General features: G+C 39.4%; 1 protein-coding gene across 2 annotated transcripts in view; it reads left to right on the top strand.

The window, feature by feature from the left end:
• Positions 1 to 18,088, top strand: part of LOC126354093 (transcriptional regulator ATRX-like) — a 479,559-nt gene that overhangs the window by 156,704 nt on the left and 304,767 nt on the right. For both annotated transcript variants that reach the window (XM_050003480.1, XM_050003481.1), the window contains exon 11: positions 17,616 to 17,765. In XM_050003480.1, the coding sequence (XP_049859437.1) occupies positions 17,616 to 17,765 (150 nt within the window). The remainder of the gene's footprint in view (positions 1 to 17,615; positions 17,766 to 18,088) is intronic.

The following is an 18,088-nucleotide window of genomic DNA, read 5'->3' as shown; positions in this document are numbered from 1 at the left end:
AAGGGGAAGATCATTCGCATACATAAGGAATAGGAATGAACCCAAAATTGAACTCTGTGGGGCTCCCTTTGTGATCCCCCCTCCCCCGTCACTAAAATTTTCTACCATTACGACAATGTCTGAATTATACAGCACAACCTTTCACATTCTGTTTGTCAAGTATAATTAAAACCAGCTGTGTGTAAAGCCATAAGTTCCATAAAACTTGATTTTTTTCTAAGAGTACTATGATATACACAATCAAACGCCTTGGAGAGATCACAAAAAATACCAACAGCCTGCATTATTAATCATTTCTCTTGCACACTCGTGATGGAAATTAGATCCTTTTCTTTCAAAGGCTCATCTAAATATAAATTCTTTTGTCAGTAATTCTGAAAGAACTCTTTGCAGTGGTGATATTCACTATCAACAAATTCCCTATTTTGTGCTGTATTTGACCAATACTATCTCAGAAAGTATTTGACTATCTCGGAAAAGAAGTGATAAATTCATTGTAAGTTTTATAAGGAGGACCAATTCTCGTTTCCTAAGACAGTGTTTCACTTCCTAGCCTACTAATAATGCACCCAGTTTTCTTTCTGCCATCGCATAATTTAGGAATATTCTCAAATTGTTTTCTGAGTGGAATGGGATACATGCAATCCCGTGTAGAAAATGGATGGAACTTGCACATCCGCAGAAAACTGTCGTCAACTGCATCACAATTGGTTATTCCAGTTCAATTCTTTTCATGCAAATACTGTGCCTCTAGTCTTCCCTTGATGCTGTTTTCAACTTGAGCACTACATTCACTTAATTCCTGCTTACTAACATAGACATTTTTAGTTACAGATTTTTTCAATTTCTTTGACTTTTGTAACTATTTCAGTTGTATTGTTATGATGCTGAGTCTTGACTGTATCTATTTCACAACTATTTTCAACTAGTTTTTTGTCTATTTCTCCAGTTTCTGATTCACAGTCTGTAATTTTGTTTTGGTAAAGTCTAGCAATGTTATTTGATTTAGTTGCTACTTCCTCAACATTAGCTGTTACTTCACTAATATGATCATTATGCTCTTGGATTTTATTCTCTGTTCGTGACAGTTCTCCTTCTATTATCTCCAGTGATTCATTTAGCTGATCAGTTTTAGTGTTTGTATTTTTATTTTCCTTTATAAACATATTTTAGACACCAGTTATTTCAGACTTATTTTTAAACAATTAAACCTTAAATTCTTTTTTAACTCCTCATTAGATTTGGTCAGCTGATTGATTTGCTTGTCAATTTTCTCCATTTACTTCACCATTGTCATCACCGACCATATTATCAATCCGAGTTACACTTTGACTAACAACTTGTTCCCCCTTTACCTAGCAACACTTTCCTCATAGGCTATATTATTAGATTCACTCAATGGTTGTAAATTATTATTGTCTTTATTAATTAATTCATTTATATTTTCCTCAATATTAACAACATCTGCTTGAGTGGTGATCTCATCATATGTATTGTCATTACTAATGTCCATCTTGCACCATGAATAATTCATGAAACACAAAATGTACTTATCCTAAAATTACAAGATGAAATCGCTTGAAATTAACAACAAAAGTTCCCTTCTTTAATAATTTTGCAAGTACAACTTTTGGAGCAAAGTCTGGCACGGCATCCACGCTGTCCTGCAACCTGCAATGTGCATGGAGCTAGCAACCTGGACAGACACCCCGAAGTCGCTGGTACCGTGTTGACCTTGGCGTGGGAAGTACCGCTCATGGCCTTCCATAGTCACTTAAAGCAGCCAACGTGCAACTCATACCGCCAATCAGATTTAGCTGGCCACCCGCCCCCCCCCCCCCCCCCCCAATTGCTTGTTCTGTGTCTGCCACAGCCAACTCGAAGGTGGATAAATGTCATGGCAATAACCATCCACCCACTGTTCATTAAATCCGGCATGTCCACAGTTCAAAAGCAATGTTTTCCCCTAACATCCATTTTTCATATATGCACTCTGACAAGTGCCTTTCGGAGCAGCAACCTCGTCGAAGCTGGTTACCCTTCCCTAAAGATAAGACAACAGCACCTGCTGCTCATCTATGCAATACACTTCCACCACTTCCTTGTGGATCCGAACTACCGTGTATTGTTTCCTGGTTGTTGGCTGCTTGAGGGATTGGAAGTGAGTCCCGTCACTTGCTCCAACCGAATGGGCCTATGGCTGCTGTAGCTTGATGGTCCAGTGTGGCTTCTGTGTAACACTATCACAACAGACAGGAATGAATGTTTGAAATATCACCTACCACAATATGTACATGGGGCACACAGTGGTGCTACATGTGATTGACAGATGAAAGTCTAGTGTGCCCACCCACTACTACTCGTAACTGAATTGTGGCCAACTTCCTTACCTCTCGTAGATGCTAATGCTTGTGTCATAAACAGTGCATAATAATGTGACAAGTGGGTTGGTTTAAATGCTAAGCATAATCAAAATTGTAAAATAGTCTGACCAATCACAGAATTAGTAAAGCACTGGCAGTAACTAAAATTTATAAGTTGCTGATAAACTGAGTAATACCGAAATTATTGTTAGCAAGTTCTTAGTGCAAATAAAGTCATCAGCATGGTCGGAGCTGTATATTAATATTTCAACAGTAAATACAAATAATGAAAGATTTGCTCCTTGGTGCTCACAAGGGAACCTCCCCATTGCACTCCCCCTCTCCCCCCCCCCCCCCCCCCCCCCCTTTATTTAGTTATAAGTTGGCACAGTGGATAGGCCTTGAAAAACTGAACACAGATCAATCGACAAAACAGGAAGAAGTTATGTGGAACTATGAAAAAAAATAAGCAAAATATACAAACTGAATAGTCCATGTGCAAGATAGGCAACATCAAGGATAGTGTGAGCTCAGGAGTGCTGTGGTCCCGTGGTTAGCGTGAGCAGTTGCAGAACGAGAGGTCCTTGGTTCAAGTCTTCCCTCGAGTGAAAAGTTTACTTTCTTTATTTTTCCAAAGTTATAATCTGTCCGTTCGCTCTTTACGTCTCTGTTCACTGTAATAAGTTTAGTGTCTGTGTTTTGCGATCGCACCGCAAAATTGTGCGATTAGCAGATGAAAGGATGTGCCTCTCCAATGGGAACCAAAAACATTTGATCTCAAGGTCACAGGTAAACCGATTCCTCCACAGGAAAACACATCTGATATATTCTATATGACACTGGTGATGGCATGTGCGTCACATGACAGGAATATGTTGTCGACCCACCTAACTTGTACACTTGGCGAATGGGTAAAAAGATTCTTCTACCTTGCCCGATTTAGGTTTTCTTATGGATGTGATAATCACTCCCAAAAAAAGTGATGAAAACATAAGAGTTTGTCACATAAACTGCAACAAATGAATGCAACAGTTTCACAGTCGCACAGTTTTCCCTGTGCTCTGTCAAAACATACGTTTTTAAGATTTTCAAATTTTTCTGTGTGTTGACCGTCAGATCTTGCATATGTCCAAACAAATTTTAACCGGTCCTGGAATTTTGGAGAGCGAAGTTGATTATGTGTGAGTGCCTGAACTTTGATAATTGACACACAATTACGTAAACAATACTGCTCTGTGTACCTGTGCAGCTTTGCAAAATCATAGAATCTTTTCACAAAGTATTTCACTTGCCAAAAACCAAACACATCTAACAGTTGCACAAGAGGTGTACAACCTGGAGTAATGGTAATCTCGTCTACTCCCATACTAAAATTTGTACAATGCCTGATCCTTCTGTCCTGAATAGCCGTCAAGGAGTAAGGCAAAATCTTTGTCTGTGTAAGGGGCAATCACACATTCATTAAAGTCTTTCACTAGTCTTTTCTCCATTTTTCCTGATGCACTGCAATTCACAGTGACATTTGGCGTTTGTGCAAGTACCCTATTCACCTGTTGCTGAACTTGCGGTCCAAATACACCATTTTTTTCCTGCAAACATAAATAAAATGTAGGTAAAAGAAATCCTGCTTTGAACTATGTGAAGTGGCATACAGCTGGTCTACAGTACATTCCGTGTCGCCTTCCCCGACTAACGATAACGTGTGGGTCGATTTCATTTCATAGTTAAAAACAGACTGATCTGTGTTGATAATATATGCGTCTTCATACTGTTGGAATTTGACATTAGTTTCTGTAACAAACGTCTTGGAACACTCTAAAAGTTCTTCCAGTTTATTCGTGTAGTTCTTGCTTACATATTTCGTAATCTTCCTGCTCGTAATTTTGTATTTTCTTTTGAATGTGACAAGCCAATGAGATGAAGCCTTGAAGTCCAGGCCGATTTGTTTAGCGCAATGCAATCCCCAAATCTGTAGATCTGTATCATGCACTGCACTTAATTCATTTCTGGCTTTAATAATAAATTGTTAGTATACATGGTTTTCTAGTTCACCGAATTTCTGCCTTCGGGTTCCACCTCGTTCCACGACTTCTTTGCAATATTTAATTGTGCTTTTTTCCTCCATCCCATTAAATTTCTTAAATTTATTTGTTACTTCACTCCATAATCTATATTTGCATTTTTAATTGGTTTGGACAGTAACCTGTACTGGAGCATTTTCTTCATGTAACCCAAAGAAATACCATCAGATTGAAGTCGCAGTACTTCCTCTTCGTATTCTTTGTACGGATCGTCAACAATCTCATCATCTGGTACATACAGCCCTGCAGCAATCAGCAAGGTATCGTCATCACCACATGTACTGTTCATCGACAAATGTTGGAAATAATCATACAAATTTTCGACGATTGTTCGATCCCTTAAGGAACTTGCCGATTCCTTACAGTTCGGAAAATATTCATTGTTCTCGTTATTGAAGTCGCGAGCTATATGTGCTGGGTTCATTTGCCCACGGAATACATCTCATGTATTTAATGCACTCTCGTCCAACAGTCAACTGCCAGTCAGGGAGCCTTGTTAGCAGGAATACTCTCTCTTCCATGCGCTGTAGTCGACTGACATCGTGTCTTTCGATGTTTGTTTAGATGTAGCATCCCCATATTACGGCGCAGTTACCTCGCATCGGACGGACAGATAATAATTGTCTGAAAATAAAAAATTAAACTTTTCACTCGAGGGAAGACTTGAACCAAGGACCTCTCATTCTGCAGCTAACCACGGGACCACTGTGCTCCTGAGCTCACACTATCCTTGATGTTGCCTATCTTGCGCATGGACTACTCAGTTTGTATATTTTGCTTATTTTTTTCATAGTTCCTCACAACCTCTTACTGTTTTCTCGATTGATCCATGTTCAGTTTTTCAAGGCTTATCCACTGTGTGCCAACTTATAACTAAATCTGAGGGGAGGTTCCCTTTTCAGCTTAGTGCACGATCCTCACGGTCTCTCTCTGGTCTAGTCTGATGCAGCTCTTGCTCACTTGGCTGTTCTCATGCTATGTAACGATCTGGCACATCATTCGATGAGTCTGCTTTGTGAACCTACCTATTCACAAGCCTCCTGTAACAAAATCTTGGTATTCTGTGCATTAAGACTTAGCAACAAATTTGTAATAAACGTGGGCAAGGATGTGGCATGAACAACACACCCGCTCTTCCCATATTTTTATTTCTTCTTGTTCTTTTACATCTGTCGTTGGTTGACAGACACTTCGTCATTTTCTCTGTACTGAGATTTTACCTTGTTCATGTAGCCAGTTTTTTTGTGGTAATGAAGGGTGCAGGAGTGATGTTCGGATGCAGAGGGTGTGTCTCTGATTGCATAACTTGTTCTGGGGATCCCCAGCTCCTTTATGTGTGGAGCATCTCTCTCAGCTTCATCCTTTTACCCCTCTCTTACTTCTGGTTGCTTCTGTCTTTTGGTTTTCTTGATTGTTGGATACAGTCAAGTCCATGGGGATGTGCATTTTGTGTGCTCCATGTCTGGGTACTATTCCTGTCTTAACACACAAAGGATTATGGGACCAGTGACATTGTAGATTAGTCCCTGTAACCACAGCAATCAATGTATCCATACATCCAGATTTATCCCCTCTCCTGACTTAACATGCAAAGGATTAAGGCACCAGTGACCTTGTAGATTGGACCATTTAACCCCATCAATCAGTTTATTCGTACATCCAGATTCACCCACTCTCCTGAACAATTGTAGAAACTGGAGTTGACACTGTTACTAGACAAGCGACACAAAGGTTAGGATACAGACTGGTGATAATGATAAAGTATAAAAAGTAAAATATCTATTTGTATGCAAATTCATCAAAAGAAAAGAGATATTTGAAAAGTGCTTAATTTTTTGTATTCGAAAAGTATTAGAGGCAATGACAAACCTTAAATCTGTCATTGCTTACAAATGGCACCTTATTAACTGATACATTCTGGCAGGCAGAACAGCATCTTAAATGCAAGAAACTGGGTCTTTTGTTATAGAAAGGCATGTTGTAATTAACTGTAGCAAAGGCATTTCTTGCTATGCTGTACTATTTCAAAGGTCCAAGGAAGCAAACTGGAGGGTAAGAGGGGGTGGGTTTATGGTGTCTGAATAGGATGTTAGTGAGGATACCACGAAAAGGACACACAATTAGATAGAAAAAGTGACAGTTTTAAAAATCCAGAATGAGATTTTCACTCTGCAGCGGTGTGTGCGCTGATATGAAACTTGATTGTTGGATACAGTCAAGTCCATGGGGATGTGCATTTTGTGTGCTCCATGTCTGGGGACTATTCCTGGCTTAACACACAAAGGTCCCGAGTTCGAGTCTCGGTCGGGCACACAGTTTTAATCTGCCAGGAAGTTTCATATCAGCGCACACTCCGCTGCAGAGTGAAAATCTCATTCTGGAAACATCCCCCAGGCTGTGGCTAAGCCATGTCTCCACAGTATCCTTTCTTTCAGGAGTGCTAGTTCTGCATGTTTCGCAGAAGAGCTTCTGTAAAGTTTGGAAGGTAGGAGACGGATACTGGCAGAAGTAAAGCTGTGAGTACCGGGCGTGAGTCGTGCTTCGGTAGCTCAGTTGGTAGAGCACTTGCCCGCGAAAGGCAAAGGTCCCGAGTTCGAGTCTCGGTCGGGCACACAGTTTTAATCTGCCAGGAAGTTTCAGTTTTAAAAATGTCCCTATATTACAAACTTGTGAATTATTGTAAAAGTCAATGTTATATCATAATTCAGAATACAGATGAAAGGAAAATAATTTTTGTACAGACTGGATATCAGAATTTTGCCTTTAAGATGGATACACTTTTGCTTACATTCAAACCTATTCTGGAAACATTTTTTCACTCTTAATGTCAGCATCTGAAAGACATTCTTTTGAAGGATTCAGTAGCTTGCTTATGGGGTGAAAATCACTGTACCAATCTTTTTCTATTTTACATAGCATAAAAAAAATAATAAAAAAAAGAGAGAGAGAGAGAGAGAGAGAGAGAGAGAGAGAGAGAGAGAGAGAGAGAGAGAGAGAGAGAGAAGAAGAAGAAGAAGAACAAGAAGAAGAAGAAGAAGAAGTTGTCAGGTGATAACTCAGTGAGACATTATTGCGATGTTTTTGTTGTTTCCCCCGACTTTGCCAAGCAGTCCTCTTCTGACTCAGTATCACCCAGGACTAGAGTAGTTGAATCACAATCTCTACCAGCATTTTGGCTATCTCTCATCCTGCTCTGAAATCATATCCTTCCCTTCCCTCCCACAGTCGTATTCCGCTGCCTACACAATATCCTCACCTGTCCCTATTAGAACTCTGCTCCCAACTGTTTTTCCCATGGCTCATATCCTTGCAATAGACCTAGACACTACAGAACCTGTCCCATAATCCTTCCAGTATCATGTACTCTAATCCTGTCACTGGCATCTCAAATCAAAGGCACAGCTACCTGTGAAAGCAGCTACGTGTGACCTACAAATTTAGCTACAAGCTCTGTGCTGTATTCTGTGTGAATATGGTACTAACAAGCTATCTGCATGAATGGCTACTGCCCAGAGACAGCTGGACCACGTAGCTGCTGAACATGCTGCCCTAAAACGATGTGGTTCACTTAAGTAATGCCTGCTTCACATTTGTGCCATCTGAATTCTTCCCACCAAAACCAGTTTTCCGGGGGAACTCTCCTACAACATATCCTTCATTCGCGTAACCCATCTGGCCTCAGTATTTGCTTGCCCATGTCCTCCACCTACCTATCATCTCCCTGCCACCACACCAGCAGTATAAATGCCTCCTATTCCTCCAATGCACACACATAGTCCTTTCCTCTTCTCTACATTACTCCTGCTCCTTCCTCCCCAAATGGACTGCCAGTGCTGTACTAGGTGCCCTATCAATTCCCCCAATGCACTTGCATGCTCTCACATGCAGCACGGACACCTACCTCCGTCCCTACCCTATTATTAATCCCTCTCCTTGCTCTTTGCATCTTCCCTACCCCCATAATTCACCTCAGTTAGGTTGCTGCTCATGTTAGACACCGTTAGGTTGTAGCGTCTGGAGACTGTGTGTGTGTGTGTGTGTGTGTGTGTGTGTGTGTGTGTGTGTGTGTGTGTGTGTGTGTATATGATGTCTGCTTGTGTCTGTCTCTCTCTCTCTGTGTGTGTGTGTGTGTGTGTGTGTGTGTGTGTGTGTGTGTGCGCGCGCGCGCGCGCGAGTATATACCTATCCTTTTTTCCCCCTAAGGTAAGTCTTTCCGCTCCCGGGATTGGAATGACTCCTTACCCTCTCCCTTAAAACCCACATCCTTTCATCTTTCCTTTTCCTTCCCTCTTTCCTGACGAAGCAGCCGCCGGTTGCGAAAGCTCGAAATTCTGTGTGTGTGTTTTATTCATTGTGCCTATCTACCGGCGCTTTCCCGCTTGGTAAGTCTTGGAGTCTTTGTTTATGTCTGTGACGCACTACCTCTTGTATGTAGAAAGTAGCAACCTATCCTTTCAATATTATTGTTGTTGTTCATTGTAAACTGTTCTTCAATCCCTTAAAACAGGCTGTTCCAGCTTGTGTACCTGCCGGTATATAGTTGGACACCCATGGGCACAAGTGGACAGGAGTGGGAGAATAGCTGACCCACAGGTAGTCAGGTGTCTGGGCTGTAACTTACACTACAGCACTTCACCAACCTAGCACACAAGGGCGGGGGTGGCCAAGTGGCTCATGTACCCACAGAATGCTGGCAATGGGGCAGTTGTGCTAGCGACCCATGCTTGATAATGCTGCAAGTTGAATTGACAAGGTACTTAGCATTGAAGTAGAACCAAACGTACGGTAATTATATTTTATGTTAGGCGAATGATTTTGACGCAGTCAAAAAAAATTACAGATTTATTTTTCCAGTCGCCATAGTGTAGAGACGGCTATAGTGGTAGGTAGCTGCGAGTGTAAAGAAACTCGAAGTTTCACCACCAGACGGGAGAGGAGAGGTGCAGGGAAACAAGTCCCTCTCCTTTAGCAGGGCATTAGTATACAGTAGCACTGACACATTGCTACAGGGACCGCCGCTCTCTTTTGGTGTTGTAAGGGTCATAATCAAAATCCGTGATAGACAAGGAGTAGTCACTTCGTATTTTTTTTTCTTTTTTTTTTTTCCGAAGTAAGAATAGAACAGACAACACAAACCATATGGGGATGGCTCCCATGCAATTGCGTGTTGAGATTAGCCGAGTGTTGTAACGATGCAGTTTAAGACCAATGCAGCCACAGTTCAAAACATCTGCCACCTAATTTTCCCCTTTAAAAGTTTTCGCATTGTACCATCTTTTCAGCTTTGGCTAACAAACAAATGCACGTGTTTCTCTGTTGTAAAATGCTAGGTACCAAGGCTCAGTACTACTATGTTGCATTATGTGGTGTGTATCTTAAATAGACCATTCAACCATCCACAGATGGCTTGGCACCAGATCATTGTACTTATTGATACATCGTTGTGTTCGTACACTATTTATTTGGCAAACAGGTTCTGATGTGCATTATCTTTCCAAATTGGGGTTCGTTAGATGATGTACAGTACCAGTAACCGACAGTTGTTTACATTTTCGATATAAACCATCTCTGATGATACAGTTCATATGGATACAATTTGCATTGAAATAGCATCTATTAAATAATTTCATATTTTCACATTTTGAGGCAGAATTAGCATGTTTTGCATCATTGCAAAATGTGAATTTGTCTGGTTCCAATGAATGACAAAAATTTGAAGAAGTAAATTGGGCCATTATTGTTTAGTTAGGCTATTATGAAATCATAAAAAGTTCTCCAACTATAATCCTCATATGAAACTTACATTTTGTTCCTACACTGTTTCTATAAATGCCGTCTTTAAACAAACACTCTGGTGAGTTTCTGAGGGTGTTAACACACAATGAGTATTCATACTCTTTCTCATTTTACTGCTTTTGTAATCCAACCACCACATTGGCTACACAAGCAGTTGGTTTCTGTGTACAGTGGAATCTCGTTAGCTAATTTTTGAAGGGATCACAGACTTTGAATGTTGTAAATGGGAAAACATATTACCGAAAAATACCTGCTTTGGTAATTATACAATTTTTTCATCAGTAAAGGTGCGGAATTAAGGGTACCGTATTTTGTGTAATACATGATTTTCTTAATGACACTCTTTCTGACAAGCTATATCAATAAATTATATTTTGTAATGCACCTTTCCAAGAACACTTTCAGAATATCACACCCAGAAGCTCTCAAAATTATGTGTTAGTATACAAGAAACAAAAATATGTTAAATACAGCAACATTGGGTAAATCGGCCAACTGGAATGTGAGAAAGTTATGTGACATGAGACTGTAGCCTCAAGCATCCAAAAAATTTCAACAAACTATCAGTATGACGTACATCTTTGCATAACTGTGAGGATCATTAAAAAAGTAATGCATCCTCCTCTCTCCCCAACCCTAACTAAATTATGTTGGCACTGGAACCTTTTGATCCAACCATTGGAAGCTTTGAAATGTACCATTGTACCACCAGTTGAAGTCTTCAAAGCACTAGCTTGTTTTATCCACTTCAACAGCGTATTTTTCAGTTCTGGAAACTGCTGTCATGCACTCATTTTTGTTTTGTCATTTCGTCCTTCAAATGTGATGCTTCAATTACTTTTTATTTGCTCACTATGGTATTTAATTTTGATACAATATTAGTAAACTTCAAGTGTGAATTTTTTTCCAGTTGTCAAATAATGTTAGACTTTTCTTCATTCTTAACTGCCTTACTGACTTTTTGTCCATGACGTATCGGTGCACCATTTAAAACACACACACACACACACACACACACACACACACACACACGAACAGAGAATATGAATTCTGAGTTAATACACTAATAAGTATTTGGTTTGTTGTTTACTCTCTACAACTTCATCACTGTCCTAAATTGGTACTTATTGGTAGAAGTCAGATGTTGATAGAGCTTCTGCCAACCTATATGAATTTCTTCCTTGCGTCATTTCTACTTTAGCAAATGATCTGTATAATGCGCATAGTTTATGGTACTGAACCATGCTGTCTCCTTGCACATTTTGACAACCCACAGCTTTGAATGTCCTACACCAACAGCTCCTAAACCTCTTTACAACCTCCAAACAGTATTGTTATTGTCAAATTCAAATTCACAAAGCAGGAAGTGAAAAAATGTTACCAAGGCTTTCTAACACGCATTTAATGTAGTCTGGACTGAGACTTCCAAAATGGACGTACTAGGAGCAGCAGCTCAGTAATGGTACTGTACTAAAAGGATTCCACTGCTTACTGTGGATGAATCCTTTATTTTTATTATGTTTGAATGCTGTTTTTCTACTCACCACAAAACTTGTGCTCACATGGTGTGTGGAAGTGTTGGATATATTCATACATATCACCATACATATTTGTATTTGGACTGCTGGGAACTATGTTCCAGTATGTCACAACTTAACATCCCACTATGTTTAAAAATGACAAAATGTATAAGCTGCAATTGAAACAAATATTTTCGGTGATAGCACACATTGTTGACATACCTATCTTACCTCCGAGCAAATGGACTCGCCTGTCCCGTGTAACCAGCGTGCGCACAGTCGGGGGAAACACAGTCACTTGTAAGTGAGCGGTCTAACGTACCGGTGTCACTATGTTTTCGAAACAGTAACAATGGAGTTGGATCAAGATTGAATGTGCCAGAGGTTGTATAGGACGACAGTGTTGTCAAGGTCTTCAAGAGCCATGTGGGGAATTGGCATTGCCATACATAACAGTGGCATGTTGGGAAAAATCCTTCAACAAAGGTTGACAGACTGTGAGAGACATGCATCGGGCAGGTCGTCATAGCGTCTCTGAAGAAGAAGAAGAAGAAGAAGTGCATGCTGTTGCCACATTAGTGGACAGTGATCGACGCCATACGATTCGTGAGCTCACCCACGAAACCGAATTAGCGCATACGAGTGTGCTTCGCATCCTGAAGGAATGCCTGGGCATACAAATTGCATCACGATGGGTTCTGCATGACTTGACGGAAATGCAGAAATGGATGCATTACGACACCACTCAGACGCATTTGGAGCGCTATGAGCGGGAAGGAGAGGCTTTCTTACGCCGTATTGTAACACTGTATGAGACATGGGCCAGATCTTAAGAGCCAAAACTGAAATGCCAATCCAACAAATCACATCATTATGGGTCGCCGTGAAAGTCGAAAGTGTGTCAGAGTCCCAGTATGGTGAAAGTTATGGTGATTCTCGTGTACGACTGTGATTGTGTTATCCTAATGCAGTATGTTCCTCCACAGCAGACCGTCAATGCACAGTATTGCTGTTTATTTTTGGAGCCTCACCTGCATTCAGCTTTGCGAAAGAAGCGGCGACACTTTCTGCGCAACCTACCCACCATTTTTGCACGACAGTGCCCAGATGCATACAATGCAAGCTGCTCTGTTTGGTCGATGGGAGTTGGAAGTACTGTACCACCCACAATACTCCCCGGACTTAAGTCCTTGTGACTTGGATTTGATTCCGAAGATGAAGGAACCACTTCGTGGCATTCGCTACGGAACTGTTCCAGACATTCGACAAGCAGTAGACTGCTCCATTCGCACCATCAACAGAACAGACTCTGTTAATGGTATACTACTCCTTCCACATCGCTGGCAACAGGTTCTACACAATGCTGGTGACTGCTTTGAAGGACAGTAACAGGTGCAAACGGGCAACTCTTTTGTATTGGTTGTGAATAAATAGTTGCCACTATTTATGTTCTAACCCTCGTAGAGACAGTTTTATTTCTCTCGTAACAGAAAATTAATGCTACCTTTAGCCAATATTATATTATTCACTTCATTTCTGATCCAGTAGTGAATATTCCTCTACAAAGCATAGGAACCCCATCTGTGGTGATTCAATTTGTCATAATTATAATGATACTAGGATCCAACATTTGATACCGCACAGCAGCAAAGACAGGGCTATTATTTGTAAAATTTAATTTAATTTTTTTTTTTTTAAATTTCTGATGTGATGTTCCACAGATATGTCTGAACCTGGCCAATTTTACCTCCAAGTCATGTGACTTGGAAAATTCAAAATTACTCTCTAGATATTTAAACTCTCTTTATTTGTTCAGTTATTTGTCCGTCTATAGCACTTTTGGCTCTTATGAGTTCCAATCCTTGAAATTTCACCTCTTTTGCTTTATCTGTCATTCTTGTTCCATATTTAGTGGCAATTTGACTCAACTGTTTACTGTAATTTAGATCTTTTCTTCAGATACACCTGTTGCAATCTGATATTCAGCAAACAGCAGCACAATAAAATTTTAATTATGACATCTTAATACATCGTTATGAATGATATTGTGAAAATAAACGTTGAAAATTGTGAGGAACAGTGGGCAGTCTTGTCTAACTCTTTGATTAATATTGATAGATTTTGTCCCATTCCTTACAATGTTGTTGTTGTTGTTGTTGTTGTTGTGGTCTTCAGTCCTGACACTGGTTTGATGCAGCTCTCCATGCTACTCTATCCTGTGCAAGCTTCTTCGTCTCCCAGTAACTACTGCAACCTACATCTTTCTGAATCTGCTTAGTGTATTCGTCTCTTGGTCTCCCTCTACGATTTTTACCCTCCACGCTGCCGTCCAATACTAAATTGGTGATCCCTTGATGCCTCAGAACATGTCCTACCAACCTATACCTTCTTCTGGTCAAGTTGTGCCACAAACTTCTCTTCTCCCCAATTCTATTCAACACTTCCTCATTAGTTATGTGATCTACCCATCTAATCTTCAGCATTCTTCTGTAGCACCACATTTCAAAAGCTTCTATTCTCTTCTTGTCCAAACTATTTATCGTCCACGTTTCACTTCCATACATGGCTACACTCCATACAAACACTTTCAGAAATGATTTCCTGACACGTAAATCTGTACTCGATGTTTACAAATTTCTCTTCTTCAAAAACACTTTCCTTGCCATTGCCAGTTTACATTTTATATCCTCTCTACTTCGACCATCATCAGTTTTTTGCTCCCCAAATAGCAAAACTCCTTTACTACTTTAAGTGTCTAATTTCCTAACCTAATACCCGCAGCATCACCCGACTTAAATTGACTACATTCCATTATCCTCGTTTTGCTTTTGTTGATGTTCATCTTACATTCTCCTTTCAAGACACTATCCATTCCGTTCAACTGCTCTTTCAGGTCGTTTGCTTTCTCTGGTAGAATTACAATGTCACCGGCAAACCTCAAAGTTTTTATTTCTTCTCCATGGATTTTAATTCCTTCTCTAAATATTTCTTTTGTTTCCTTCACTGCTTGCTCAATATACAGATTGAATAACATCGGGGAGAGGCTACAACCCTGTCTCACTCCATTCCCAACCACTGCTCCCCTTTCGTGTCCCTTACAAAATGGATCCTTATTTTGTTATTTTTGTATAAGACTGAATTGCCGAAATCAGATGTGTTGGAAGTGTCATTTCTTTAAGGATCCCAGTAGCATTTTCGGTTTTACCTTGTCAGACGCTTTTTCATGATCAGTAAAAACGTAATGAGTTGATAGTCAGAATTCTCTTCTTTTCTCAGTTGCTTGTGCCAAAGTGAAAATACAATTACAGTTTGATCTACCTTTTCTAAAACCATGTTATAGCTCTTAACATTGTGCTTACACTGTTGGTATTAATATTTGATTTATAATTTTAGTATGCAGTTTGTTAGAGGAGTTTAACAGACTTATTCCTCATTAGTTTGTGCAATGTGATTTCTCTCTCTCTCCCATGTTCCTAATGTTTCAACGGCTAATTTCTGTAAAAGTATTCCAGTCTCCATTTATGTTGTTACTTGATGGCTTCATTTGCCATTTCTCATTTAGTCTCTTTTGATATGACAGTTTGGCGTGCCTTATAAGTTCTTACACCTGACTGGGAGTTGATGCATTGTTTTTCCCATTTTTTTTTTAAGCAGTTATATTGTTTCTTACTTACAAGTGATGTGATGATACACCCAAGCTACTGTAGAGTCTTTTGTCTTTTTTCCACTCTTGTAGGGCCGTTAGAGAACTCTAGGCATTTTTCGAAGCCTATTTTGCAGCACAAAGGTGTGTTATTCTGTCCCTTGCGGCTTGTCTTCTCTCTTCTGTACAGCTGCTGTTCTGCTATTCCTCATCATGGAAATCCTTAAAGTTATTGGTTAGTGATCTCTAACTGATCACAGTTAGAGAAATCTTTCTGATTCACTTCAGTGCTCTTGAGACCCTTCCTTACTTCCTTGAGCTGTTTATCAAAGACTATGTCTGCAATTCAATACATTAAAAATCTACTTCATAAGTTGGGTTGCATCAATCCTGAACAGATGTCCATTCAGTGACCATTTCATTATTGACTCCACCAGCCACTCATTATCCCGTTATAATTCTTCGCTTCCTTGAAGTCTATACTATCCTCTTGCAAAGGTTCTTGCAGTAAAATTTCTCGTCTTCTCTCAGTCCACCTTTCCTGTCATTCTGAGCCAGTAAATTGTGTACAGACACTTGGTTTTGATCATTTTGTTGTAGTGCCTGAATTTAGCTTTCCTTTGGGAGCAGTCACAATCTTCTCTCGCTTTCTGTTGTTGGCTTCTTTTTTATTAACTGTCACCTGCACTGTCTCACCAAGATATCTGAAACTGGCACTTTTTTATTTTTCTATCTGTTGCTACGTGACGAGGTGCTGTTTGGATGTTGGTTGTGTACTTGTTTTTTTTTTTTTTTTTTTGACAGGACCACCAAGTCATTGGTGTAAGCAAGGCAGTTGACTACAATAACTGTTCTTTGATCCTCCAGTGTGAACTTTGTTCACTATCCTTTTCCTGACTAATTCTTTTTCCCATTTTCAGATGACCACCTCTAACACACAACTGAAAAAAACTGGGGACTGTCCATCACTCTGTCGCAATCCAGTTTTAATTAAAGACTCTTTGGAGAGTTCCCCCATGAATTATACCTTTGAATGTGTGTGTGTTAGAGTTTGCTTAATAATTTCCTCCGTTTTAGAGTCCACTCCACATTCCATCAAGATGTCTTTTATTCTTACCCATATCGTTTTATTTGCAAGAATGTAGTCTGTTATTGAACCTGTACCTTGAGCTGCTCATGTAAATTTATGGATGTTGTGGTGTTAAAAAAAAAAGTGTTTGTTATTCTTTATTCACTATGTCTGGCAAACTCTGTTAGCTTCTTTCCATAATTATATAGTTTATTTTTACCCTTTGTGCATACTAGATCTTTAATAGATCTTTTACCCATTCAGACATTTAAATCTTCCACGAGTAGTATATAATGATTTTTATTTATTTTTCTCATAGTGTTTCATAACAGGTCATAAAATTCATTAGTATTTTGAGTTCTTCCTTATTTCACAGCTTATAGAAACAGTACGGAGACATGGCATCCTTATCGATATTGTGAGTAAATGCCTTACTATTGTAACTCATGATCATTCCATATCTGCGGGCAATTCTAGTTCTTCAAGCCTCTCTCTTTGTATTCTCCAAAAAATTTCTGTTTCTGTGGCAGTTATTTCATTCATTGCAGTTGATGGTAATATCAAGGGGAAGGTCAGAGATGAAAACAAATTGTTATTAGGAGACGAAGCCATCCTACCTATTCACCTTAAAGATGAATTGCTGTAACTGTGTGAAAAAAATGGGTGTTCAAAAGCTGGTTTGACATCTGTATTTGTGTTTTGTGACCCTATTCACTGCTCAGCATTTTGTCCTTAAGGTGAGTAGGTTGTCTACCTTCTTAATAATTGTTTGTTCCATTTAATGTTTAATTTTTATTGCATTTGTGCCTGTTACCCCTGTGATACTCTGTCCTTAAGATATTATCTTTTCTTCCTCCTTTCAACAATGCAACAAAGTGATGCAAAAATTTATAGAATGGAAAGGTAACCTTTCCTTAAGATATTATCTTTCTTCCTCCTTTCAACAGTGCAACAAAGTGATGCAAAAATTTATAGGATGGAAAGGTAACCTTATGAGAGTGACTGATATGCTTTTAATCCAGCCTGTGAGCTGACAGTAAGTTTTTGGAGTAATAGTTATAACTGTATTGTACTACTTTTCCTTTAATGTATAATGTGATGCCCATATTCCTGTTTTAGTTGTTTTGTACTTCTCTTGTTTAGATACGAGTACTGATTCTGATACTACTGGAGAAGACTATTGCCCAGTTTCTGAGGGACAGCCAGTGAAACCTGGAAAACAAGATGATAAAGTTCATGCGAATCATGATGAAATTGCCAAACAGTTGTTATTGCACGACTCCAGTGATTCAGGTGAAAACACTTTTCTTGTTTCAATATTGGATGTTAATTTTGATTACTTATGAAGTCATTGTAATTATGACAATATTAGATTATCCATTGCATCACTTCTTATAATGCGGAACATGAAAAAATAAAATTTGAGAAAGTGAGTAAATGATATGCAGTGAATGTAATTTTTTAATTGAAATTTACTAACTTTCTTTCTACTGTTAAATAACTTTTTCTTGACAATAAACATGGGGCGACTTGGCTGGAAAACCTGGAAAATTGAGAATACTCAGGAAAATAGACTTTAATGAAAAAGTCGGGTAATTCAGGAAGACTCAGTGGAA

The sequence above is a fragment of the Schistocerca gregaria genome, chromosome 3 (assembly GCF_023897955.1).
Source record: "Schistocerca gregaria isolate iqSchGreg1 chromosome 3, iqSchGreg1.2, whole genome shotgun sequence".
Taxonomy (NCBI): Eukaryota; Metazoa; Arthropoda; class Insecta; order Orthoptera; family Acrididae; genus Schistocerca; species Schistocerca gregaria.
Note: the sequence above shows the minus strand (reverse complement) of the source record. Positions and strands in the feature narration are given on the sequence as shown.